The following is a 26,493-nucleotide window of genomic DNA, read 5'->3' on the forward strand; positions in this document are numbered from 1 at the left end:
TATTCAAGGGATATTTTGCTTGGATCAAAGCTTTAAAGTCTTGTTTACCTGATGGTTTGCTGGTGATAACATTCATGCCTATGAAGTTTCTCGCAGTTGGATTAACAAAAACAAAATTTGTGGGAAAACTTCAGCTCCAAGCAGAGGTCACTGCAGACGAATAAAAGAAAGCACAGAGCTGCATGCGATCTTTCACAACCTCTGCATTTTACACTCATTGACGTGATCTGAAAGTGTAGTCATGGCTGCAATATAGGAAGCGTGGCTGTAATTTGCATACAGTAAGCTCCAACCAACACGTTTTCAATCACCAGGAACTGACCAAGACAACACTGCCATTGTACAGATAATAGAACATAGAACAGTACATCACAGGGACAAGCCATCTGACCCACAATGTGTGCGCCAACCGTGCTGATTTTAACTAATTCCTTCTGCTTGCACATGGTCTACATCCTTCCTCTCCTGCCTGTACATGTGCCTGTCTAAATGCCTCTTAAACATTACTATCGTATCTGCTTCCAGGACTTCCCCCAGCAGCACATTCCAGGCACCCACTACTCTCTGTATAAAAGAACTTGCCCTGCACAACACCTTTAAACTTTCCCCCTCTCTCACCTTAAAACTATGCCCTCCAGTACTTGACATTTCACCCTGGGGAAGAAAGAGTCTATCTATCCTATCCATGCCTCTCATAATCTTATACACTTCTATCATGCGAGGATCTTGTGCGTCAACCAAGAGAGAAGAGAAAGCCTCGGTTTAATTCCTCGTCTGTAAAGGGACACTCAAAGATGTACATTATTGTCCACAGATTCCTGTGGAGCAGGATCTGAAACCATGACTCTCTGGATCACATGGTGTGTGTGCTCCAAATGAAGTGAGGCTGTTTCTTTGCCACTTGACTGTTCTCAGCTATTCAGCAGAAGATGTCATTCTTATCTCTGACTTGACTCCTAGAGTTTTTATTGTGGTACACCAAGGTTGGTATTGATTTATTATAATCACGTATACAGGGATACAGTGAAAAGCTTTTACTTACCTGCCATTCAGGCAGATCATTCCATGCAAAAGTACATCGAGGTAGTAAAAAGAAAACAGAATGTAGAATATAGTGTTGCAGTTACAGAGAAGGTGCATTGCAGGTAGACAACTGAGGGCCACAACGAGATAGAATGGAAGAGCAAGAATTCATCTTTTCGTGTGTGAGAGGTCCGTTCAAGGCTCTGATAACAACGGGATAGAAGCTGTCCTTGAGTCTGGTGTTACAAGCTCTCCAACTTTTCTATCTTCTGCCTGACAGGAGAGGGGAGAAGAGAGGATGACTGGGGTGGGAGGGATCCTTGATTATGTTGGCTGCTTTCCCAAGGCAGTGGGAAGTGTGGATGGAGTCAGTGGAGGGGAGGCTGGTTTGTGTGATAGACTGTGCTGTGTTTACAACTCTCTGCAATTTCTTGGGCTATTGGGCAGAGCAGTTGCCATAGCAAGCCGTGATGCATCTGGATAGGATGCTTTCTATGGTTAAATGAGACTGAAGTTTAGCAACATTGCTTGATTGATGTGGAAGGGAAAGCAGATGTTTGCGAACTGGCTGCCTTGTAGGTTTCTGGTCTGACAGGACATGGCTGAGATGAGAAAGTGAAGAAGACCCTCTCACTTGAGGTGAAGGTTAAGGTTGGTGATCGAGCAACAGTGACTGTTTTCCTTCATCAATGAATTGTTAACCACAGGGCTGAAGACACAACAGAGGCATTAGAACATTAAGAATAGGAACAGGAGAAGACCATTTGGTCCCTCAGGACAGCTCCACCATCCAGTAATATCACGGCTGGTCTCATCCCTCAGTTTCACCTTCCAACCCATTCCTGTCTCCACTGATTCTCATCCTTGGCCACACTCACAGCCACAAAGGTTGAGAATTCCAGAGATTCACAACTCTCTGAAAGAAACTCTTTGTCTGATGGATTTTCCTGGAAAGTTAGAAATAACATTCATGCCAAAAAAAAAGACTGACATTTGTATCATCCTCCATCCCAAGTCAGACTGCAGACAAGGAATATCATTACTGTAATTTGTGGCAATTTTATCAAAACAGGAATGAGATAATGACCAGATTAATCTGATAGTTGGTAATGTTGCTTAATAGCACCAGGGATAACTCCTTTGCTCTTTCTTGAAGTAATGTCATGGTACTTTTTACATCCACCCAAGAGAAACAACAAGGCACCAGTCTCAGCTGAGCCACAGCACCCCCAACAAAGCAGCAGTCCCTCACTGAAGTGTCAGCAGAGATCTTTGGACTCAAGTTTGTGAGGGGTAACGAACGCACATCCTTCTGATTTGTTGTAGAACAGAGAGAGCGAGGGGGTGCTGGTATGTACTTCCTTGAAAGTGGTGGACAGTGGCAAAGAAAGCATTTGGTACACTTGCTTTCATCGGTCAGGACATTCAGTACAGGATTTGGGACGTCATTTACAAAACATCGGTAAGGTCACCATTAGGGTACTGTGTACAGTCTGGTTGCCATACTATAGGAAGGATGTCATTAAACTGGAGAGGGTGCAAAAAAATTTTTATCAGGATGTTACCAGGACTGGAGGGCTTGGATTATAAGGAGAGGCTGGACAGGCCAAGACTTTATTCTCTGGAGAACAGGAGATGAGGGGTGAACTCATAGAGGTCTATAAAATCATGAAGGGCATAGATAATAGGGTAGGGGAGTCCAAAAACTAGAGGGCATAGGTTTAAAGAGTGAGAGGGACGATTTAAAAGGGACCTGAGGGGTGCATTTTTCCACACGGAGGGTGGTGGGGATATGGAACGAATTGCCAGAGGAAGTGGTTGAGGTGGGTACAATTACAATGGTTGAAGGACATTTAGACAGGTACATGGATAGGAAAGGTTCAGAGGGATATGGGCCAAATGCAGGCAAATGGGACGAGCTCAGTTGGGCAACTTGATCGGCATGGACAAGTTAGGCCAGAGCGCTTGTTTCCATGCTATATAGCTCTGTGACTCTCTGATTATGAGTCTATGAGTCTCATACCCTGTAGCTCTATGAGTTAATGACTCTCTGACTATGTCTATGAGTCTCTGACTCTATGATTATGAGTCTATGACTCTCTGACTCTAACCCTGGCTGATACCACAGCCAGCTGACCAAGTCAGTTCATTGGAGTGAGAGCTCATCGGATTGCTTCTAATCATTGACAGGGACATACAAGTAGAAGGATTAACCCTGTTTCACCATTGCAAGGGAGTAGATAGCCATTGTCTCCTGCAGCCTCAGGAGAGTTCAGAGTTTGACCATGAATCAGCTCTACGCAAGGCTTAGTAGTGGTTGGGACTACGAGCAGGACTAAGCCTCGTTCTGCGCAAGATCCTTGCTTCCTCTCAGCCACAGGTTTAGTATGAGTGTAGACGGCCGAGTGGAATGAGGATCATGTTTGACTCCAGCATTCACCTCATTGGATAGTAGGGAAAAACTGCCAGAGGAAAACACTGATCTGCTTACAGGGAGAAATCACAGGACATGACTGTGATGTGCACTTTTAGTACCTGATGTATCCTGATTGCATTTGTCTGATGTGTACTTTGGCATTGGCTACTTGTTGAACATCCCACTGCCTTTTATATTTCAATTCGTTTCCTCAGGACCTTCTACAAAACACCATCTGTTGCACATGTTTAATCACGCTGATTATGGATATGCCCAGCGGGTTATTATGGATGGTGTGTACCATTTGATTAAACTATTGTTTCACTGTCACACTGATTAAAATAGGGCGGTGTGGTTGATAAGGGCCCACCTTGTTTGCTGACCTTCAGTAGTTCCTGTGGGTGCTGCATGCCAATGCATCAGGAAGATTGAGGTGGTGTAGAAGCAACAGAGCCGCTCCCACCTTCCTCCAGAGCCCTGTGCCTGGCCTGGAGCCACTCATTGTCATCTCCTGGCTCTGGCTGAGACCATACCTGATGGACAACCCCAGGTCCTTTCCTGACACTGGGTGGAGTTGTTCCTTTGAGACAGGGTCACATTGGGCCATCTCCTCCTCACACTTTGAAAGGTGCTTTAGTGCAGTTCCAACACACATCTTCCAGGAGAGTAGAGTCTTGTTCACGCTACATTGCAGCGTCTGTTCCTGCTCCTGTTTCCTCTTCGCCCTGTTCCACACGTTGCTCTGATGACTGCATCCATCATTGACGCATCAGTGAAACCTCATCAATACTGCATATAGAGGTAACCTTCCAAAACTAAGTAGCCACTGGATAGCCTGACCCGCCAAAGATCTCTAAAGTGTGATATATTATCTGTCCAGGATGTGGAGGCTATGAAGAGGGTTCAGAAGAGGTTTACCCAGGACACTGCCTGGATTAGAGGGCATGATTATAAGGAGAGGCTGGACAAACTTGGGCTGTTTTCTCTGGAGGGGCGGAAGCTGAGGGGAGACCTGATAGAGGTTTAGAAAATTATGAGAGGCATAGATAGGGTCGACAGCTGGTATCTTTTTCCCAGGGTCGAATTCTCCAATAGTAAAGAGCATGCATTTAAGGTAAGGGGGGAAAGTTCAAAGGTGATGAGCAGGGCAAGTTTTGTTTTACACTAAGAGTGCTGGGTGCCTGGAATGCGTTGCCAGGGGTGGTGGTGGAGGCAGATACGATAGAGGTGTTTAAGAAGCTCTTAGATAGACACATGAATGTGCAGGGAATGGAGGGATACGGACCACTTGCAGTCAGAAGGGATTAGGTGTCATTAGCTTAATTAGTTCAACACAACATTGTGGGCCGAAGGTCCTGTTCCTGTGCTGTACTGTTCTAGGTTCTGTGTTCATGTGGATCTATTCCACAGAAGCCCAGTCGTTTCTACATGACGTTCCTCCACATGTTCTTACTATTATTATTGCTAGTGGTATTGGTATTGGTTTATTATTGTCACTTGGACCGAGGTACAGTGAAAAACTTGTCTTGCATACCGATCGTACAGGTCAATTCATTACACAGTGCAGTTACATTGAGTTAGTACAGAGTGCATTGATGTAGTACAGGTAAAAACAATAACAGTACAGAGTAAGGTGTCACAGCTGCAGGGAAAGTGCAGTGCAATAAGGTGCAAGGTCACAACAAGGTAGATCATGAGGTCATAGTCCACCTCATCGTGTAAGGGAACTGTTCGATAGTCTTATCACAGTGAGGTAGAGGCTGTCCTTAAGTCTGGTAGTACATACCCTCAGGCTCCTGTATCTTCTACCTGATGGAAGAGGAGAGAAGAGAGAATGACCCGGGTGGGTGGGGTCTTTGATTATGCTGGCTGCTTCACCAAGGCAGTGAGAGTCCAAGGAGTGGAGGCTGGTTTCCGTGACATACTGGGCTGTGTCCACAGCTCTTTATGGATATTACATACAAAAGAGCCAAATCTTCCCCTTCTCCTGTCCCTGGTAGCACCTCTCAGACCTGTCTGACCTCTCTTAGACAGTCCCTCACCAGCTTCCTCGAACATATGTTCTAATCTGACTCTCCAATGTAGTACCGAGGGAAGGCCACACTGTCAGAGGTGCTGACCTTCACTTAACTCAATGCTCTCTTGGATAAACTGACACATCCTTCGACACTAACCCACTGAAGATCAGGGGTGTTCTCCCCAGTGTCCTGAACAACATTTATTCTTCAACCAACAATCTGGTCATGATCACTTCACACATTGTGGGGCCTTGCTGCATACAGACTAGTTGCTGCCTTTCCAGCATTACAACAGCTTATTCATTTGAAAAGTGCCTTACATGAAATGCTGGAGGAACTCAGCAGGTCAGGCAGCATCTATGGAGGGAAATAAACAGTCGACGTTTCGGGTCGAGACCCTTCATGAGGACTGGAAAGGAAGAGGGCAGAAGCCAGAATAAGAAGTTCGGGAGAGGGGGAGAACCACACGCAGGCAGGTGATAGGTGAGTCCAGGTGAGGGAGGAAGGTAGGTGGGTGGGGGAGGGAGGATGAAAGGGGTGATATAAGAAGCTGAGAGGTGATAGGTAGAAGAGGCAAAGGGCTAACGAAGAAGGAGTCCAGTAGGAGAGGGCAGTGGACCATGGAATAAAGGGAAGGAGGTGGGGAATAGATGGGCAGGTCATGAGGGTGGGGGAGGGAAAAGAGGTGAGGGAGCCACAGCAATGAGGGAAGACAAAGTGGGGGGGGGGGGGGGGGGGGGGGGGGGGGGGGGGGGGTGACCAGAAGTCGGAGAAATCGATGCTGAGGCGCATCATCCATGAGGAGCTTTAGGTCATGTAAATTATGAATTCTACTTTCTTTCACATTTCCAGGCAAACAGCTCTGTTCCGCTTTCACAAGGCAAAGATGTCACACAACATTACGGACAGACTTCTGCACAGAACGCTTAAAATTTAAAAGAATAAGTCCGCCATTTCACACTAGTTACACTAGGGCGTGGTTTCTGTTGTGTAGCGGCTATCACGTTCGCCTCACACACGAAAGGTCCCCAGTTCGATCCTGGACAGGAACATGATTTTAAGGGCGGCATGGTAACGTAGCAGTTAGTGTAACACTATTACAGCGCCAGCGACCCAGGTTCAATTCCCGCTGCTGTCTGAAAGGAGTTTGTACATTCTCCCCGTGTCTGCATGGGTTTCCTCCAGTTGATCCAGTTTCCTCCCACATTCCAAACACATACAGGTTAGGAGCTGAGGGCATGCTATGTTGGTGCCGGAAGAGTGGCGACACTTGCGGGCTGACCCCAGCGCACTCTCAGTAATGCTAAAAGATGCATTTCGCTGTGTGTTTCAATGTACATGTGACCAATAAATAAATATCTTATCTTTAAAACTCATGACAATGCTGAAAACAACTAGACTTAGGAAGGCAGGGTAATCTTCTCTTGTGCCATGCCTTAGTCCACAGGCATAGCTCGTTGGATACTTTGTGGAATTGTAGCAATTAGCGTAACACTATTACAGCACCAGCGACCTGAGTTCAATTCCGGCCACTGTCTGTAAGGAGCTTGTACCTTCTCCCTGTGTCTGTGTGGGTTTCCTCTGGGTGCTCTGATTTCCTCCCACATTCCAATGCTGTACGGTTTAGGAAGTTGTGGGCATGCTGTGTTGGCACCGGAAGCGTGGCGACACTTGCGGGCTGCCCCCAGAACACTCTACGCAAAAGATGCATTTCACTGTGTGTTTCAATGTACATGTGACTAATAAAGATATCTTATCTTATCTTATACGCCTTAACAGATTAAACTTTTGAACAGACCTCTTATACACCAAAGATGAACCCTTGCTTTCTCGATCTACCTCATCGTGGCTCTTGCACTTTATTTGTCTACCTGCACTACACTTTCTCTGTAACCGTAACATTATATTCCGCATTGTTTTATTTTCCTTTTGTACTACCTCGATGTACTTACGTACAGAATGATCTGTCTGGATGACACACAAACAAAAGCTTTTCATTGTATCTCAGTACATGTGTCAATAATAAACCAATCTTTGGAGAGAAGGAGGAGGAGAGGTGACTTGATAGAGGTGTACAAGATGATAAGAGGCATAGATCGAGTGGACAGTCAGAGACTTTTTCCCAGGGCGACAATGGCTAACACGAGGGAACATAATTTTAAGGTGAATGGAGGAAGGTATAAGGGGGATGTCAGAGGTAAGTTTTTTTACACGGAGAGTGGTGGGTGCGTGGAACGCACTGCCTGCAGAGGTTGTGGGGGCAGATACATTAGGGACATTTAAGAAACTCTTAGATAGATACATGGATGATAGAAAAATAGGGGGCTATGTGGGAGGGAAAGGTTAGATAGATCTTAGAGCAGGATAAAATGTTGGCACAACATTGTGGGCCGAAGAGCCTGTACTGTGCTGTAGTGTTCTATTTTCTGTGTTCTATGTACCAATACAGATCTAATGACAGCTCCAAGTCAATTCACAACCACAGATCATTCCTGCACAGATCCAGACCATTCAGCCCATCATTTCCATGCTGGTGCCTTTCTCTGGCTCCTATCCACTCCTATCTCTCTCCTGCTTTCTCACCAACACCTCCAGTGTTTTAAGTGGCCATACTTACAACACTAAGTGGCCATACTTACAAATGTTCAGAAGGAAACATTTAATCAGGTGCAGCGGAGACATAAGGGATTCCGCAGATGCTGGGATCTGGAGCAACACACACAAACTGCTGGAGGAACTCAGCAGGTTGGGCAGCATCTATGGAGGGAAATAAACAGTCGGCGCTTCAGGTCGAGACCCTTCATCAGGACTGGAAAGGAAGAGGGCAGAAGCCAGAATAAGAAGGTCGGGGGAGGGGGCGGAACACAGGCTGGTGGGTGGTAGGTGAGTCTAGGTGAGGGGGGGAGGTAGGTGGGTGGGTGAGGGGGGATGAAAGGGAGTGAAGCTGGGAGGTGATAGGTGAAAGAGGCTGCAGAAGAAGAAATGCAGTAGGACAGGACAGTAGACCACGCAAAAAAGGTGAGGAATAGATGGGCAGATCATGAGGGTGTGGGAGGGGAAAGGGAAGGAGTGAGGCGGCCACAGAAATAAGGGAAAACAATGGGGGGGGGGGGTGAAGGGGGGAAAGGGGGGGAAGAGGGGAAGGGTTACCAGAAGTTGGAGAAATTGATGTTGAGGCCATCAGGTTGGAGACTCCCAAGGTGGAATATGAGGTGTTTCTCCACTTGCCACTTATTGAAGAGCCACTTCAATTCCACATCCCACTCCCGTGCTGACATGTCTGTCCACGGCCTCCTCTGCTGCCACGTTGAGGCCAGTCGTAGGTTGGAGGAACAACATCTCATTTTCCACTTTGGGAGTCTCCAACCTGATGGACTCAGTATCGATTTCTCTAACTTCCAGTAACCCGTCCCCTCTTCACCCCTTTTCCCTCCACCCCCTTTGTTTCCCCTCATTCCTGTGGCCCCCTCCCCCTTCTCTTTCCCCTTCCCCACCCCCATGACCTGCCCATCTATTCCCCACCGCCTTCCCTTTATTCCACGGTCCACTGCCCTCTCCTACCAGATTCCTTCTTCTTCAGCCTCTTCCACCTATCACCTCACAGCTTCTTACATCATTCTCTTTCATCCTCCCTCCCCCGCCCACCTACCTTCCCCCTCTCACCTCGACTCACCTATCACCTGCCTGCATGCTCTCCTCCCCCTCCCCCTTTCTCCTTATTCTGGCTTCTGCCCTCTTCCTTTCCAGTCCTGATGAAGGGTCTCGGCCCTAAACGTTGACTGTTTATTTCCCTCTATAGGTGCTGCCTGACCTGCTGAGTTCCTCCAGCATTATGTGTGTGTTAATCAGGTAGAGCACTGGTTTAGACAGAGGTCCCCCAATGCCTCATCACCTTCCGCCAACTATCTACTTTCCGTGTAGAATTATAGAGTCATATAATCACATGGCTCAGAAATAGGTCCTTCAACCAACACACCCATGTCAACCTTTTGGACAATCTACACTAATCCCAATTGCCTGCATTAGGACCATATCCTTCTATTCTTTGCCTATTTAAGTGTCTCGCTAAATGGCTCTGAAAATTAGTGATTGTATCTGGTTCAGCACCTCCTCTGGCAGCATGTTCAACCACAAGTTGTTTTCCAGACTCCTGTCTTTTGCGCCCATATTGTCAAAGAGTTGTGTATCAAGCCCAAGGTTCCCACAGTTGTGGCATTCAGAAGCACTTGAGAAGGAAAAAATATATTGCAGAGCTTTTGCGGGGAGGGCAGGGTATTGGAGTCTGCTGGATTGCTCTTGAGTTAAACCAGTGTGGACACAATGGGCCAACCAGCCTCCCTCCCTGGTGTAACCATTGTGTGATTCTGTAGGATGGGATTGTGCTGACAGTAAGCAAGTGGTTCTGTACATAACCACCAATGAGCTGTGGTGCACCTGTCAGCACATTCCAGACTTCTACACCAATGCAGTGCAGCATGCAACTGCAGAATGCACTGGAGATCAGATACAGCTGCAACAGACTGCAGGGCAGTTCCGTATTGTCCTGAGTTAAATCAGGATGCGGTTCCTATCTGCTTCCTCATCTATAGCAACCATGGCTGGCACATTCTACGTAGTTCCTTTCTTTTGAATAGGATCACTGACCTTCATTAGAAAGTAAAGATAAGTGGTTTATCTCCAGTTTTTAAAATGTTTCTAATTAATTTACTTAAGTTAAATGCATTGGTGATTCCCCCCCCAATGTTATACAAATGTTTTTCAATTATGTTTAAATGCTTTTGAACATGGGAGAGATTTTGAAAGGACAGAAAGTCATTTGAGGCATAAACTACAGAGGACGTACAGCATAGAAGTGGGGTCTTCAGCCTACTGACTCCACACTGATAATCATGCACCCATTTAAACCAACCCCACACTAATTCTTGTCTCAACCCGAAACATTGACTGTCCATTTCCCTCCACAGATGCTGCCCGACTCACAGAGTTTGTTTTTTCCTTCACTAATCCCGTTTAATTCTCCCCACAATCCCATCAACTCCTCCCAGAGACTTCGGGGCAATTTACAGTGGGTAATTAACCTACCAACCTGCACATCTTTGGAATGTGGGAGGAAACGCACGCAGTCAAAGGGAGAACGTGCAAACTCCACGCAGACAACACTGGAGGTCAGGATTAAACCCAGACTGCTTGAGCTGTGAAGCAGCTGTTCTACCAACTATGCCACTGTGCTATTCTCAAGCACAGCAGAGCAATCCAAAGAAAGGGCTTTAGGAGCAGCCACCAGAGGTCTAGTGACTGGTCACTCAATGCTCCATACTTTGGGCCGGCCAGCAGGAAATCAGGAGCTGTGCAGCCACAAGGGCATGTGGGGACAGGCGAATATGAGGTGCTCTTCGGATTCAATGCAACCTGGCTCATAATCTCCAAAGGAAGGGACAAGAATAAGATAATAAAATAAGATATCTTTATTAGTCACATGTACATCAAAACACACAGTGAAATGCACCTTTTGCGTCGAGTGTTCTGGGGGCAGCCCGCAAGTGTCGCCACGCTTCTGGTGCCAACATAGCACGTCCACAACTTCCTAACCCGTATGACTTTGGAATGTGGGAGGAAACCAGAGGAAACCCACGCAGACATGGGGAGAACGTACAAACTCCTTACAGACAGCGGCCGGAATTGAATCTGGGTCGCTGGTGCTGTAATAGCGTTACGCTAACCGCTACTGTGGAGAACGAGAGGAGTGCGAGATATTTGAGGGCAAAGAACAATGTTAAAGCTCGAGGTTTTCATTGACCAGGAGCCAAGTTAGGTTAGCTACAACAGCGGGGAGTTCACAGAGGAGAGGAAAGCAATGAGATGAGTGTTTTTAGCAAATGTACTGTTAGTTTGCAATATGAGTTATTGGGGAAAGTTTCTTTCATTACTACATTTACTCTGTGTTATCAATAAATACAATAATCACATTTACAAAGTTTCAGACATATTATTCTTTGAATTTTTTCACTTGCAATAAGTTCTCTGTAAAATTGAAGTCACAATGCAATCTGCTTTGACATTATTTAGTTTTGCTCCTGAGGATTAATATTGAGAAAATTGAACCAACTGCAAGATATTTGGAATTAACCTAATATGTACAGATTTGGTTATCAAGGTATTCATAAGGAAAAACAAATCACAGGGCTATGGGGAAAAGAATAGGGGAGTAGAACTAATCGGAATGGTCTTCCAAAGGGCCAGCACAGAAATGATAGGCTGAGTGGTCACTCCTTGTGCTGTATCGTTCTCCAATTCTATGGTAATTCTATCGGAGATGGATGAGGAAAAAAACAGATTAGCTGGAATGATTAAGTAGCAACCGAACCATACAAGTGAATAAAAGTTCAAGGTTTCATTTCCAGTTCAGTACTTTGGATTCATCCATCTGTACTTCAATCATCCAGTATTGGATGTACCTCCATAAGACACTAACTTCTCAAGGAACTTTCATGGGCAAATCCACCCTGCTCACAATAGCTCTCAATGGCTGAGCTCACACTGGACATGGTAGCGTAGCGGTTAGCGCGACGCTATTACAGCGCCAGCGATCGGGTTTCGATTCCCGTCGCTGTCTGTAAGGAGTTTGTACGTTCTCCCGTGTCTGCGTGGGTTTCCTCCGGGTGTTCCGGTTTCCTCCCACATTCCAAAGATGTACGGGTAGGTTAATTTGGGTTTAAAATGGGCGGCGCGGACTCGTTGGGCAGGAAGGGCCTGTTACCATGTTGTAAATAAAATTTAAAAAAATTTAACTATACTGCAACGTGGGTCAAGGTGAAGCAACTTAAGAACATATTGTCCATGGAAGAGATTTAAGCTAATTCAAGTTAAGCTCATTGTCAAATGCACAAGTATTGGTATTGGTTTATTATTGACACTTGTACCAAGGTAGAGTGAAAAACCTATCTTGCATACCGTTCGTATAGATCCATTCATTACACAGTGCAGATACTGTACATTGAGTTAATACAGAGTGCATTGAGGTAGTACAGGGTAAAACCAATAACAGAGTACGGAGTAAAGTGTCACAGCTACAAGGAAGTGCATTGCAGGTAGACAATGAGGTGCAAGGTCATAACAAGGTAGATTGTGAGGTCAAGAGTCCATCTCATCGTATAAGGGAACCATTCAATAGTCTTATCACAGTGGGGTAGAAGCTGTCCTGAGCCTGGTGGTACGTGCCCTCAGGCTTCTGTATCTTCTGCCTGATGGGAGACGAGAGAAGAGAGAATGACCCGGGTGGGTGGGGTCTTTGATTTTGCTGGCTGCTTCACCAAGGCAGTGAGAGGTATAGACAGACATTTATGCACAGGTGCAATGAAAAACTTACTTGAAGCAGCATCACAGGCACATTGCATTAAAGACACAACATTCACAAGAAAAACATAAATTAATCATAAATTATAAGATAATAATTATAAGAAAGAACACAATTAAAACAAAGTCCATTGTCGTGCAAAGTGATCAAAGTGGTTATGGTGTTGCTGTACTGAGGTAGTGATTAGGGTTGTGCAGGTTGGTTCAAGAACTGACTAGTTGAAGGGAAGTAGCTGTTCTTGAACCTGGTGGTGTGGGACTTCAGGCTTCTGCACCTCCTGCCCGATGGTAGCTGTGAGAAGATGGCACCGCCTGGATGGTGGGGATCTTTGATGATTGATGCTGCCCTCTTGAGGCAGGGCCTCATGTAGACACTTTCGATGGTGGGGAAGGATATGACTGTGATGATGTCTTCAACAAAATGATACTGTATCAGGGCTAAAGGACTCAATATTAGGACAGATTGCATTGAGAAGGTACTTGTATCCTTGACTAATGGACACCAAGCTGTGATTTAATTGATATATTTCAAAAGATTAAAAAGTTTGGTAGGTAAACTATTTCCTCTGGTGAGCGGGACTCCAGAACAAGGGAGAGAACCTTAATATACAAGCAAGGCCATCAAGGGAAGGCGTCCAATCATTACATGGAGCTGTCCCCCTCAAAAAGTTCTCGTTTTTAACTTATTCTTTTTCTGGGATAGAGGCCTCACTGACAAGGTCAACACTTATTGCTCAGCCACTGTTAGCTGCAAAACTAAGCCCACTGAGTTCCTCCAGCATCTTGTATGGCGCTGCAGGTTCCAGCATCTGCGGTCTCTTGTGTCTCCATTTCAGAGTTTTGTTGGTTAAGGGCTTTAAGGGGTTCAGAACAAAAGGCAGCAAGATTAACCTGGTCTAATGGAATGGTAAGTCTGGTGTCAGAGGCCACGACTTTGATAAAAACGTAATTTTTAAAAAAATATCTATTTGTCAGTGGGAACAAGATTACTGGCAATGCCATCATTAGGCACGGTAGTGTAGTGGTTAGCGTAACACTTTACAGCGCCAGCGACCCGGGTTCAATTCCAGCCGCTGTCTGTAAGGAGTTTGTACGTTCTCCCTGTGTCTACGTGGGTTTCCTCCGGGTGCTCTGGTTTCCTCCCACATTCCAAAGACGTACGGATTAGGAGGTTGTGGGCATGCTATGTTGATGCCAGAAGCGTGGCGACATTTGCGGGCTGCCCCCAGAACACTCTACGCAAAAAGATGCATTTCACTGTGTGTTTTGATGTACAGGTGACTAATAAAGATATCTTATCTTATCTTAACATTTATTGTCCCTCTTCATAGCCCGAGCTGAGGATCAACTGGTGAATTTGGAGTCATAGGTAGGCCAGACTGGGTAAACATGACAGACATCCCCCCTCTGCAAGGATATTACTGTCCCAGGAGGGTTTTCATGATGACAATCCAGAAGCTTCAATGTTACTATTAATAAGATTAGCTATAATTCCACATTTTTATATCATTACCAGAAGGTAAATTCCTAGCTGCAAAGGTGGGATTCAAACTCATGTTTCGAGAACAATGGCCCAGGTTTACAGCTGCTGGTCCAACAACATAATATTTATACCATTCCACCCAAAAATTAGAAGGATGTGGCAGGGGAGGAAGTGGTGGAAGGGGGGTGGTGACGTTGGTGGTGAGAAGGTGATGTGATAGGAGGAGATGCTTGGGGAAGGGTTGATGGGAGGGTGTATTCGAGGTAGATATGGCAGGAGGGGTCATTGGAGGTGGTTGTGATGGGAGAAGTGATCGGAGGAGAATGTGGTTGTATGGGAGTGTGTAGCTGTATGCAAGATTAATGTAGTGTGGAAGGCTGTAGAGGGTGTGTAGTGGGGGGAGGGTGATTAGACAAGGTGTGTAATGGAACGGGATGATTGGAGAAGGCTGTGGTAGTGTGGGGGTGTGGTGGGATGGTAAATTGGATGGATAGGTAATGGGAGGAGCTGATTGGAAAGGGTGTGGGGGCAGTTGGGAGGGAGCTTGTGATGGGGGTGTGGTTGGGAGGGAGGTTATGACGGGGTGTGGTTGGGAGGGAGGGTGTGGTGGGGGTGTGATTGAGAGGGAGCTTGTGACGAGGGTGTGGTTGGGAGGGAAGTTGGGAGGGAGGTTGTGACGGGGGTGTGGTTGGGAGGGAGGTTGTGACGGGGGTGTGGTTGGGAGGGAGCTTGTGACAGGGGATGTGGTTGGGAGGGAGCTTGTAATGGGGGTATGGTTGGGAGAGGTGTTGTAATGAGAGAGGGTTTGGACGGGGAGCATGTTGTGGGATGGAATAGTTTGGGCAAGGTGTGAAGGGTGGGAGGGAGCAGTGTGCAAAGGTGCCAATTCGCTATTGCCCTTCTCGTACTATCAACAATGACTAATTTCATCTCCAACTCATCTCTGAGCTTAACGTCGGCACAGCTTTCCAGGGCTATTCCTGCACTTTGAACACTGTTCCCCTGTATGGTGGGGAAAGCAAACCTTTTCAGTTCAGATTCTCTTCATTGTTAAGAGAGATTTATCCAGTTAGGCCTGAAACCCAGATCCCCAAGGTGAATGGAGGCCAATTCTTGAGATGCAGAATTTCAATTCACTTGACCACTCACTCTATAAGACATAATTGAAGCTGAGTTTGAAATTCACCTTACTGTGGAATGTACATCACTAGCAACTTTATTCGATGGTCCCATTGCTTTTTGCTTCTCCTGAAGCTGAGCTTGGACATTTTGACATTGATGCCTTCTTCCCTCAACCACTGTCGTTGTTATCCGTCATCCTTCAGCTAAGATGACAACGGGTAGATTATAGAGGCAGGGGTGAGAGGGTGGAGAGGAGAGTCAGGCCTTCTCAGAGTTTGAAGAGAGGAATTTGAGGACATCCTATGGAATGTAAATTGTCACACAGGTTGAGAAAGTGAGAGGAAACAAAGAATTTCTTCCTGATTGTTCAGGGGATGCTAGCACCGTCCCATTCATACCTTGCCCCAATCCCCCACAGCCAAGCAATACAAAAGAAATCGGCTCACTTAAGCACAATTAAAGTATCTTCGACAGGATAACATTAGCCTGAACTTTTGGGATCAGTGACAAAAGGTTGACACTCACCTTTAACCTTTACCAGAGCCTGTGCCATCATTTCTCCTATTAGAGTCATACAGCACGGAAACAGGTCCTTCGGCCTAACTCGTCCATGCCGACTGTGTTGCCCAGCGAGCTAGTCCCATCTGCCAGCGTCTGGCCCATAGCCCTTTAAACCTCTCCTATCCACGTACTTATCTCGATGGCTTTTAAATGTGCCCACCTCAACCACTATTTCTGGCAGCTCGTTCCAAATACTACCACCCTTTGCGTGAAGAAGCTGCCCCTGATGTCCCTTTTAAATCTCTCGCCTCTAATCTTAAACCTATGCCCTCTTGTTGTTATCAACTCCCTCCCTGGGAAAAAGACGATGTGCTTTCACCCTGTCTATGCCCCTCATGGTCTTAATTACTTCTATCAGGTCACCCCTCAATCTCCAACGCTCCAGGAAATAAAGTCCCAGACTACACAACCTCTCCTTGTAACTCAGGCCCCCAAGTCCAGGCAACGTCCTGGTAAATCTTGCTAGTTTAATAACGCCTTTCTTTAGGGCAGCACAGTAGCACTTCCAATGACTTTTACTGCAAGAATGTTTATTGCAACTTAAAAAATTGTAGTTAGAAGCAAAACAAAAAAATAGTGGATACACAACTGGCTTGGTTGTAGGAGTTAGAGGGTGGTAGTGGAGGGGTGTTTTTCAGACTGGAAGCCTGTGACCGGTGGTGTGGCACAGGGAATGGTGCTGGGTCCACTGTTGTTTCTCATCTATATTAATGATTTGGATGAGAACGTAGGTGGCATAGTTAGTAATTTTACGGATGAGACCAAAGTTGGTGGTACAGTGGACAGTGAAGAAGATTGTTCAAGATTACAAAAGGATCTTGATCAACTGGGAAAGTGGGCCAAGGAATGGCAGATGGAGTTTAACTCAGACAAGTGTGAAATATTGTAATTTGGTAAGTTAAACCAGGACAGGACCTACACAGTAAATGGCAGGGCCCTGTAGAGTGTTATGGAACAGAGAAATCTAGGGGTACAACAACTTAGTTTGTTGAAAGTGGTGACACAGGTGGACAAGTGTGTGCAGTTCTGGTTGCCCAGCTATAGGAAGGATGCCATTAAGCTGGAAAGGGTGCAGTAAAGATTCACAAGAATGTTACCGGGACTAAAGGGCTTGAGTTATGAGAGACCGGATAGGCTGTGGGTTTTTTCCCTGGAGGCTGAGGGGTGACCTTATAGAGGTTTATAAAATCATGAGGGGCATAAGCTGAATGGTTACAGTCTCTAGCTAGCGTAGGGAAGTCTAAAACTAGAGGTCAGAGGTTTAAAGTGAGAGGGAACAGATTTAAAGAGGACCTGAGGGACAACTTTTTTCATACATAGGGTGGTGGGTAAATGGAACAAGCTGCCAGAGGAAGTGGTAGAGGTGGGTACCATTACAACATTTAAAAGACATGTGGACAGGTATATGGAAAGGAAAGGTTTAGAAGAATATGGGCCAAATGCAGGCAAATGGGACTAGCTCAGGTAGGCAACTTGGTTGGCATGGACGAGTTGGGCTGAAGGGCCTGTTTCCCTGCTGTATAGTGCTGTGCCTCTATAAATAGAACATAGAACCGTACAGCACAGGAACAGGCCCTTCGGCCCACAATGACTGTGCTGACCATGATGCAAATTAAATTAAATCTCTTCTGCCTGTAAATGATCCCTATACCTAAAAATAGGGGGCTATGTGGGAGGGAAGGGTTAGATAGATCTTAGAGCAGGATAAAATGTCAGCACAACATTGTGGGCCGAAGGGCCTGTACAGTGCTGTAGTGTTCTATGTTCTACCTCCATTCCCTGCACACTCTTGCACTGATCTAACCACGTCTTAAACATTACTATCATATCTGCTTCCACCACTACCCCTGGCAGCCTGTTCCAGACACCCACCGCTCTCTGTGTGAAAAAAACAAGCCCCGCAGATCTCCTTTAAACTTTCCCCCTCTCAACTTAAAGGTATGCATGTCCTCTATTATTTGACATTTCTAGCCTGGGAGAAAGATTCTGACCATATACCTGATCTATGTCTCTCATAATTTTATACACTTCAGTCAGGTCTCCCCTCAGCCTCCAATGCTCCAGAGAAAACAACCCAAGTTTGTCCAACCTCTCCTTATAGCTAATACCCTCTAATCCAGGCAGCATCCTGGTAAACCACTTCTGTAGCCTTTCCAAATCCTCCACATCCTTCCTGTATTGTAGGAAAGAGGAGTATCTGAAATTGCAAAGCAAACATTCTGCAGAAGAAATGAAGAAAATGTTGGAAATGTTTCATTTCAGGAACTACAGTATTTTGCGTTTAGAATTGGAATTAGTTCATTATTGTCACATGTAACAAAATACAGTGAAAAGCTTTTGTTGGCATGTCATTCAGACAGATCATTCTGTATATAAGTACATCAAGATAGTAAAAAGGAAAACAGAATGCAGAACATAGTGTTACAGTTACAGAGAAAGTACAGTCCAGGTAGACAAATAAAGTGCAAGGGCCATGATGAGGTAGATTGGGAGATCAAGAGTTCATCTTTTAACATATGAGAGGTCCATTCAAGAGTCTGACAACAGCGGGATAGAAGCTGTCCTTGAGCCAGGTGGTACGTGCTTTCAAGCTTTTGTATCTTCTGCCTGATGGGAGAGGAGAGAAGAGAGAATGTCCTGGGTGGGAGGGGTCTTTGATTACGTTGGCTGCTCTCCCGAGGCAGCGGGAAGTGTAGACGGAGTCAATGGAGGGGAGGCTGGTTTGTGTGATGGTCTTTTGTGCAGAAATGCAAGTTCTTTCTTTTCATTGTTGGCTTTGCTGAGAGGTAATTGTTTTTTTCTTCCCCACAGATGATGACGAGTGCCAGAATTCGACATTAACCTGTGGACAAAATGCAACCTGCAACAACACGTACGGGAGTTACTACTGCACCTGTGTCAAGGGTTATCAGTCCTCAAATCAAAAGAAGGAATTTATCCCAAATGATGGGACTACCTGCCATGGTAGGAACAGCTGCATGCTCGAGCACAAAGCTGTGCTCAAGTTCAAAAGCATAAGCTTAAAGAAATAGTCATTTTTGGACATTTGAAATGCTGGAAGCAAACAGCAGATCCCTCACCTTAAACAAGATGACTGTGAATTCACAGCAGAGAAATATTGGTGCCTTGCTGGTGTTTATGTTCCGCTTGAGCTTTCTGCCACCTGACCCAAATCTCACCTGGTCTGCCAACCTTTCAATTCCTTGAAAATCAAGGAAGAAGAAACTGCAGATGCAAGAAAGCTGAAACAAAAACAGGGAGAGTGTTGGAAATACTCAGCAGGTCAGGCAATATGCAATGGAAAGAAAATCAGAGTTAACACTTCAGGTCAATGATCCTTCAATCAAACTGAAACATTGCCACTGACGCTGCCTGACCTGCTGATTATAAAACCAAAAGATATCAGAGCAGAATTAGGCCATTTGGCCCATCGAGTCTGCTCTGCTATTCAATCATGGCTGATATTTTTTCCCATTCCCCTTGTAACACTTAATCTGCTTACCAATCAAGAACCCATCAATCTATGCCTTAAATACCCAGTGACTTGGCCTCCACAGCCCTCTGTGGCAACGAATTCCACAGTTTCACCACCTTCTGCCAATGCCCAGCAAGTTCCATTTATGTTCCTTCCATTCCTTTCTCTCTGTGTCCTTTGTGAGTTATAGGCAGTGGTAATGTTACAGAGCTAATATTCTAGAAATCTGGGCCAGTAGGATTGAATCCCATCATCGTAGCTGAGGAATTAGAAGTCAATGAAAATTAAAAATTAGGTGACCATGAAAGAACAGGCAGTCTGGTTAAGATGAGCAACAAACAATCTGCTGAAAGAACTTAGCGGGTCGAGCAGCGTCTGTGGGGGAAAAGGAATTGTCGACGTTTCGGGTCAAAATGATGCAGGGTTTCAAGCCAAAATGTCGACAATTCTTCTCCCTCCCCCACAGATGCTGCTCGACCCACTGAGTTCCTCCAGCAGATTGTCTGTTGCTCCAGATTCCAGAGTCTGCAGTCTCTTGTGTCTCTGTGGTTAAGATTCAGCTGGTTCACTGGTGCCTTTTAGAGAATCTGCCTCTGGTGGGCCAATGAAAAAATCATTTAAATACCTTCTGAAATGGTCAGCAAATTACTCAGTTGCAGCAAAAGATTAAGAGAAATAAGATATCTTTATTAGTCACATGTACATCAAAACACACAGTGAAATGCATCTTTTGCGTAGAGTGTTCTGGGGGCAGCCCGCAAGTGTCGCCACACTTCCTGCATCAACATAGCATGCCCACAACTTCCTAACCCTATGTCTTTGGAATGTGGGAGGAAACCGGAGCACCCGGAGGAAACCCACGCAGACACACGGGGAGAATGTACAAACTCCTTACAGACAGCGGCCGGAATTGAACCCGGATCGCTGGCGCTGTAAAGCATTACGCTAACCGCTACACTATGCTATGCTACAGAGCCACTCAACATGACTAAGTCACATTTTAATTCTTTTCAGTGCTCAGCAGTAAGGTCAAGGGATCCGTGTTGAAAGGAGGGAGCTGTCAATCTTAAGCTCTCAATTATTACAATCAAGTAACAGAGACACAAGAGACTGGGGTTGCTGGAACCTGGAGCAACACACAAACAGCCAGAGGAACCCAGCGGGTCAGGCAGCATCTATGGGGGGGGGAATGGACAGTCAACCTTTCGGGTCGAGACCCTTCATCTGGACTGATAAAACACAAGACTATAAGACATAGTAGCCTATCAGCCAACCCTCAATCAGAAACAAAGTTCTGCAAAGCATTGTCATTAAACTAGCAAGTGACTCTTCTCATCCAACAACATTCTCACTGTGCCCAGCTTGGGGTGCACCAAGATCACTCAGCTCCAGACTTCATTACAGCCCTTGCTCAAATGTAGAGAAAAGAACCCACTGCCATTCTTGACATTAAGGCTGAACTTAACATAGGTCATTAAGGAGCCAATGGTAACATTGAAATGAATGGAAATCAGGAAGAAAAGCACCCGGCTTGGGAACAAGGGCAAGTACAATACACGGAGACAAAAGAGACTGCAGATGCTGGAATCTGGAACAACAAATAACCTGCTGGAGAAACTCAGCGGGTCGGGCAGCATCTTTGGAGGGGGAGGGACTGTCGATGTCTTGATTCAAGGTTTTGACCCGAAACATCGACAATTCCTTCCTCCCACCATAGATGCTGCTTGACCAGCTGAGTTCCTCCAGCAGATTGTTTGTTGCTCTAAGTATAGTACGTGATTAGGAGTAGGCTATTCGGCCCCTCAAGCCTGTTCTGCCTTTCATTGACCAATATTGAAGCACCTGCCCCATTTGCAGCTTTGCTGTTGATTCATCTTTGCTTAGTTTGCACCTTCTCTTTAATGTGGGCATAGAGCTTGTGAAGAGCTAAATCCTCAATGGTGAGTATGGCAGACTGAGCCCTCTGAGAAGACTTTTGGGTTATTACGGAAGCCAGTGTTTCTAATGCATGTATACCATCCAAGCCGAATGTGAAATTGCATTACTTTATAAGCTGTGCCATCCACAGCAAGGTCGTAAGAAACCATTCCAGAGACTCCATATTCCAGCATCTTCGGTCTCATGGATCTCCAGGAAGGGCCGACTCCCTCTTCCACCTATCATACCCAGTGCAAGCACCCGATATAGACCTCCTCCCAAGCAAACGTGAACATTAAGAGATCTGGAAAAAAGATGGGACAGTGGGAAAGAAAGAGGCAGGGGGAGAAGGGGACTGGACGGGAGGGGAGGGGAGGGGAGGGGAGGGGAGGGAAGGGGAGGAAAGGGGAGGGGAGGGGAGGGAAGGGAAGGAAAGGGGAGGGGAGGGGAGGGAAGGGGACTGGAGGGAAGGGAAGGGAAGGGAAGGGGAAGGAGAGAAGGGGAAGGGAAGGAATGAGAAGATAAAGAAAAGGGAAGGGGTGTCCCTCTATTATACTGGTTAATAGAGATTCCACAGTATTGAATTCTGAAACAACAATTACCCTAATGAATCCTGGCATTTCCAATCTTTGTAGCAATGTTGAATCATGTGAAGTGTGCAGCGAATAAATGACTCGCTATTTCAAAGGGGATAGAAAGCAAGCTAGATAATATGAAAGCTTAAACATGCTTTGAAGGAAAGAATGCTGTTTGGCGCAGTGCAGTGTGTGAATTTAAGACAGTGATGAATGTAGTGGGGATTCTGCTCAAGGTGATGGTGTCCATGCTCACTGCAAGAAGACTGCTGGAGAGTTTTATTGGTCCTATATCGAGCGGATTTCAAACAACATAAGGGATTTCAACTTTCTAAATGGAACACAATTCCAACCACATTATCTTTAAAGTCTGTGATTACATTTGATGAAAAAATAATAATTTCTGGACTTACAAGCAAATCTGTCACCTGTACAGACTTTGATCGAACTTCTCAAAGCAAATTTGACAACTTGATTCATTCTCAAGGTTGTGGGGGAAAGGGGAGCGGAGGAGAAGGGGGAGACTGGAGTTGAGTGTGGAAGGAGGGTCAGGGAGCAGAGCTGAAGTCCCATTGTAACAATATGGACGGGCAAAGCAATTTTGCTTCAATCAAGACAACAAAGCAACTGACATTTTTAACATTGTTGGTTAAGAGACAAACTTTAACCCAGACTCTAAGCAGAAGTCTCCTAGTCTGCTTTGAAACAGAGCCACAGGACCTTGATTTAACTTCTCAACTATGCAGCAGTGTGGGGCTCCCTCACTGGAGTTTCAGCTTGGATTAGGTACTTGAATCTCTGACACTGGCCATGAACCCACAAACTTGTGATGGAACGTAGCACAGTACAGCACAGGAACAGGCCCTTCGGCCCACGATGTCTGTGCTGAACACGATGCCAAATTAAACTAAATCTCTTCTGCCTGCGCGTGATCCATATCCCTCCATTTCTGATTTTCTCCCACGTTCCAAAGACGTACGGGTTAGGAAGTTGTGGGCATGCTACATTGGCGCTGGAAGTGTGGCGACACTTGCAGGCTGCCCCCAGGACACTCTACGTAAAGATGCATTTCACTGTGTGTTTAAATATACATATGACTAATAAAGATATCTTATCTTATATTCATGTGTCGATCCAACAGCCTCTTTAACGCCACTATCATATCTGCTCCTACCACGATCCCTGGCAGCCCATTCCAAGCACCAACCACTCTCTCTGCGAAAAAAAAACTTGCCCTGTACAGCTTCCTTAAACTTTCCCCCCATCACCTTAAAGTCCTCCAGTATTTGACATTTGCCTCACAGGTAGATAGAGCACTTAAGAAGGCCTATGGGATGTTAGCTTTCATAAGTCGTGGGATTGAGTTTAAGAGCAGCGAAGTGATGATGCAGCTTTACAAAACTCTAGTTGGACCACACTTAGAGTACTGTGTTCAGTTCTGGTCGCCACATTATAGGAAGGATGTGGAGGCATTGGAGAGGGTGCAGAGGAGATTTACCAGGATGCTGCCTGGATTAGAGGGTATGGAATATGAGGAGAGGCTTAAGGTGCTAGGGCTTTATTCACTGGAAAGGAGGATGAGGGGAGACATGATAGAGGTATATAAAATATTGAGAGGAATAGATAGAGTAGACAGCCAGCGCCTCCTTCCCAGGGCACCAATGCTCAAGACGAGAGGGCATGGCTTTAAGGTTATGGGTGGGAGGTTCAGAGGAGATGTCAGGGGGAGGTTTTTCACCCAGAGATTGGTTGGTGCATGGAATGCACTGCCTGGGGTGGTGGTGGAGGCAGATACGTTGGACAGGTTCAAGAGTTTGTTGGATAGGCACATGGAGGAATGTGAGATAGAGGGATATGCGGGAGGAAAGGTTTAGATAGTGTGAGGGTGGTTTGATGGACGGCACAACATGGTGGGCCGAAGGGCCTGTTTTGTGCTGTATGGTTCTACGGTTCTATGGTTATTTCTACCCTGTGAAAAAGATTCTGACTGTCTACCTTATCTGCGCCTCTCATAATTTTATAAACTTCCATCAGGGCTACCCTCTGGGTTAAAGTTTGTCTTTTAATCAGCGATGTTAAAAATGTCAGTTGTTCTGTTCTCTTGATTGCAGTAAAATTGCTTTGCACATCAGTGTTGTTATGAATGGACTTCCCCTGATGAATAAACAAGAGTTCTGCTAACTGAACCACAGCAGGCAGCCAGACATGCACTGAGTAACTCCCCTCTGAGTTCTGGGGTGAAATCTTAGAATCACAGAGTCATACAGCATGGAAACAGACCCTTCGGCCCAACTGGTCCATGGTAACCAAGATTCCCATCTAAGTGAGTCCCATTTGCTTGCATTTGGCCCATATCCCTCTAAACCTTTTCTATCCATGTACATGTCCAAGTACCTCCTAAATGTTGTTAGTGTACCTGCCTCAACCACTTCCTCTGGCAGCTCATTCCATATAAGGACCACTCTCTGGGCGAAAGGTTGCCCCTCAGGTTCCTATTAAATCTCTCCCCTCTCATCTTAAGCCTATGCCCTCTAGTTCTTGATTCCCCAACCCTGGGAAAAAGACTGTGTGCATTCACCCTCAATGTTATACACTTCTATAAGATCACTATAAGATCTCCTATGCTCCAGTGAATGAAGTCCCAACCTGCTCAATCTCTCTCCCCAACTCAGTCCCTCGAGCAACATCCTCGTAAATCTCCTCTGCACTCTTTCCAGCTTAATTCTGACCTTATTCTGACTACCTCTCTGTTGGTCATTCCAACAAATGGGCTTCTCATATAAATGGTTGCACTTGTAGGGGGTCACTGCAGGGTGAAATTGGTAGCGGAGTATTGCTCCAACACCTTAATTAGCCACAAATTTTACATTGTAAAAATTCCAAATTAGTAATCAAAATTTTTCAAAGGAATCATGACAGGCAATTTATTTGTTATAGTAATCATTTACCAAGGAATAGGCACCAAGCCAACGTAACAGCTCTGATGTAGAAGATAAGAGTTGATTAATTATAAAATTAAACTGTGCAGTGGATACTGAGTGAAGTTAATGATTTTATCTTCTACTCCTTTTCCAGAGAGTGTGGAGATACCCTGCTACTTAGACAGTGACTGTCTCTCCGGAAGGATTAATGATACCTTGCAGCAGGTAATATTGCATATGCAATGTGACAAGAGACGGAGACAAAGAAACAAAGGGGTAAAACATTGTTTTCAGTTGCTGAGACCAAAATGCATGTGCTGATATTTGTTGGCCCATTGCACACAACACCCAGCATTGGAATCCAGTGACTCCAATGGCAGGAGAGAAAGACTGAAGTTGACAGTCACTTTTGTGTACGTTCAGAGCAGCAACAAAGGACTGATTCCCACCCCCACCCCCACATATCTTTGGCTTTACAATGTGATTGTGGGTCAGCATTTATCGATGCACCATAGAAAGCATCCTATCTGGATGCATCACAGCTTGGTGCAGCAACTGCTCTACCCAGGACAGCAAGAAACTGCAGAGAGTTGTGGATACAGCCCAGCATGTTACAGAAACCAGCCTCCCCTCCTTGGACTTTGTCTTTACCTCTCGCTGCCTGGGCAAAGCAGCCAGCATAATCAAAGACCCCACCCACCCAAGTCATTCTCTCGTCTCTCCTCTTCCATCAGGTAGAATATACAGGAGCCTGAGGGCACATACCATCAGGCTCAAGGACAGTTTCTACCCCACAGTGATAAGATCATTGAATGTTTCCCTTATACAATGAGATGGACCTCACAATCTACCTGGTTGTCACCTTGCACCTTATTGCACTGCACTTCCTCTGTAGCTGTGACACTTTACTCTGTACTGTTATTGTTTTCACCTGTACTAACTCAATGTAACTGCACTATGTAATGAATTGACCTGTACGATCGGTATGCAAGACAAGTTTTTCACTGTACCTTGGTGCAAGTGACAATAATAAACCAATACCAATACTTGAAGTGCAAGCTAAAATGGTAACTTGGTTTGTTATTGCCACATGTACAATGAAGAACTTTGTTTTGCAATGCCATCCATACAGATCATTTCATCACAACAGTGCATTGAGGTAGTAAAAGGGAAACCAAAAACAGAATACAGAATATTGTGTCACAGTTACAGAGAAAATGCAGTGCAGGTAGACAATAAGATGCAAGGCCACAACGAGGTAGATTGTGAGGTCAAGAGTCCATTTTATCATACTAGGGAACCATTCAATAGTCTTATCACAGTGGGATAAAAGCTGCCCTTGAGCCTGGTGGTACGTGCCCTCAGGCTCTTGTATCTTCTATTTGATGGGAGAGGAGAGAAGAGAGAATGTCTGGGGTGGGTGGGGTCTTTGATTATGTTGGCTGCTTTACCGAGGCAATGAGAAGTATAGACAGAGTCCATGGAGGGGAGGCTGGTTTCCGTGATGTGCTGAGCTGTGTCCACAACTCTCTGCAGTTTCTTGTGGTCTTGGGCAGAGCAGTTGCTGTACCAAGCCGTGATGCATCCAGATAGGATGTTTCCTATGGTGCATCAATAAAAGTTGGTGAC

The 26,493-nt window shown here is 45.6% G+C and overlaps 1 protein-coding gene across 13 annotated transcripts in view; it reads left to right on the forward strand.

Moving 5' to 3' along the window:
• Nucleotides 1-26,493, forward strand: part of adgrl4 (adhesion G protein-coupled receptor L4) — a 196,090-nt gene that overhangs the window by 117,990 nt on the left and 51,607 nt on the right. Inside the window, exons 3-4 of one of the 13 annotated variants that reach the window (XM_052012525.1) lie at nt 18,788-18,940; nt 25,019-25,089. The exons of 11 other annotated variants lie outside the window; for them this stretch is intronic. In XM_052012525.1, coding sequence (XP_051868485.1) covers nt 18,788-18,940; nt 25,019-25,089 — 224 coding nt within the window. The remainder of the gene's footprint in view (nt 1-18,787; nt 18,941-25,018; nt 25,090-26,493) is intronic. One more of the 13 variants, XM_052012526.1, reaches the window with a different exon arrangement.

The sequence above is a fragment of the Pristis pectinata genome, chromosome 3, assembly GCF_009764475.1.
Source record: "Pristis pectinata isolate sPriPec2 chromosome 3, sPriPec2.1.pri, whole genome shotgun sequence".
NCBI classification, from domain to species: domain Eukaryota; kingdom Metazoa; phylum Chordata; class Chondrichthyes; order Rhinopristiformes; family Pristidae; genus Pristis; species Pristis pectinata.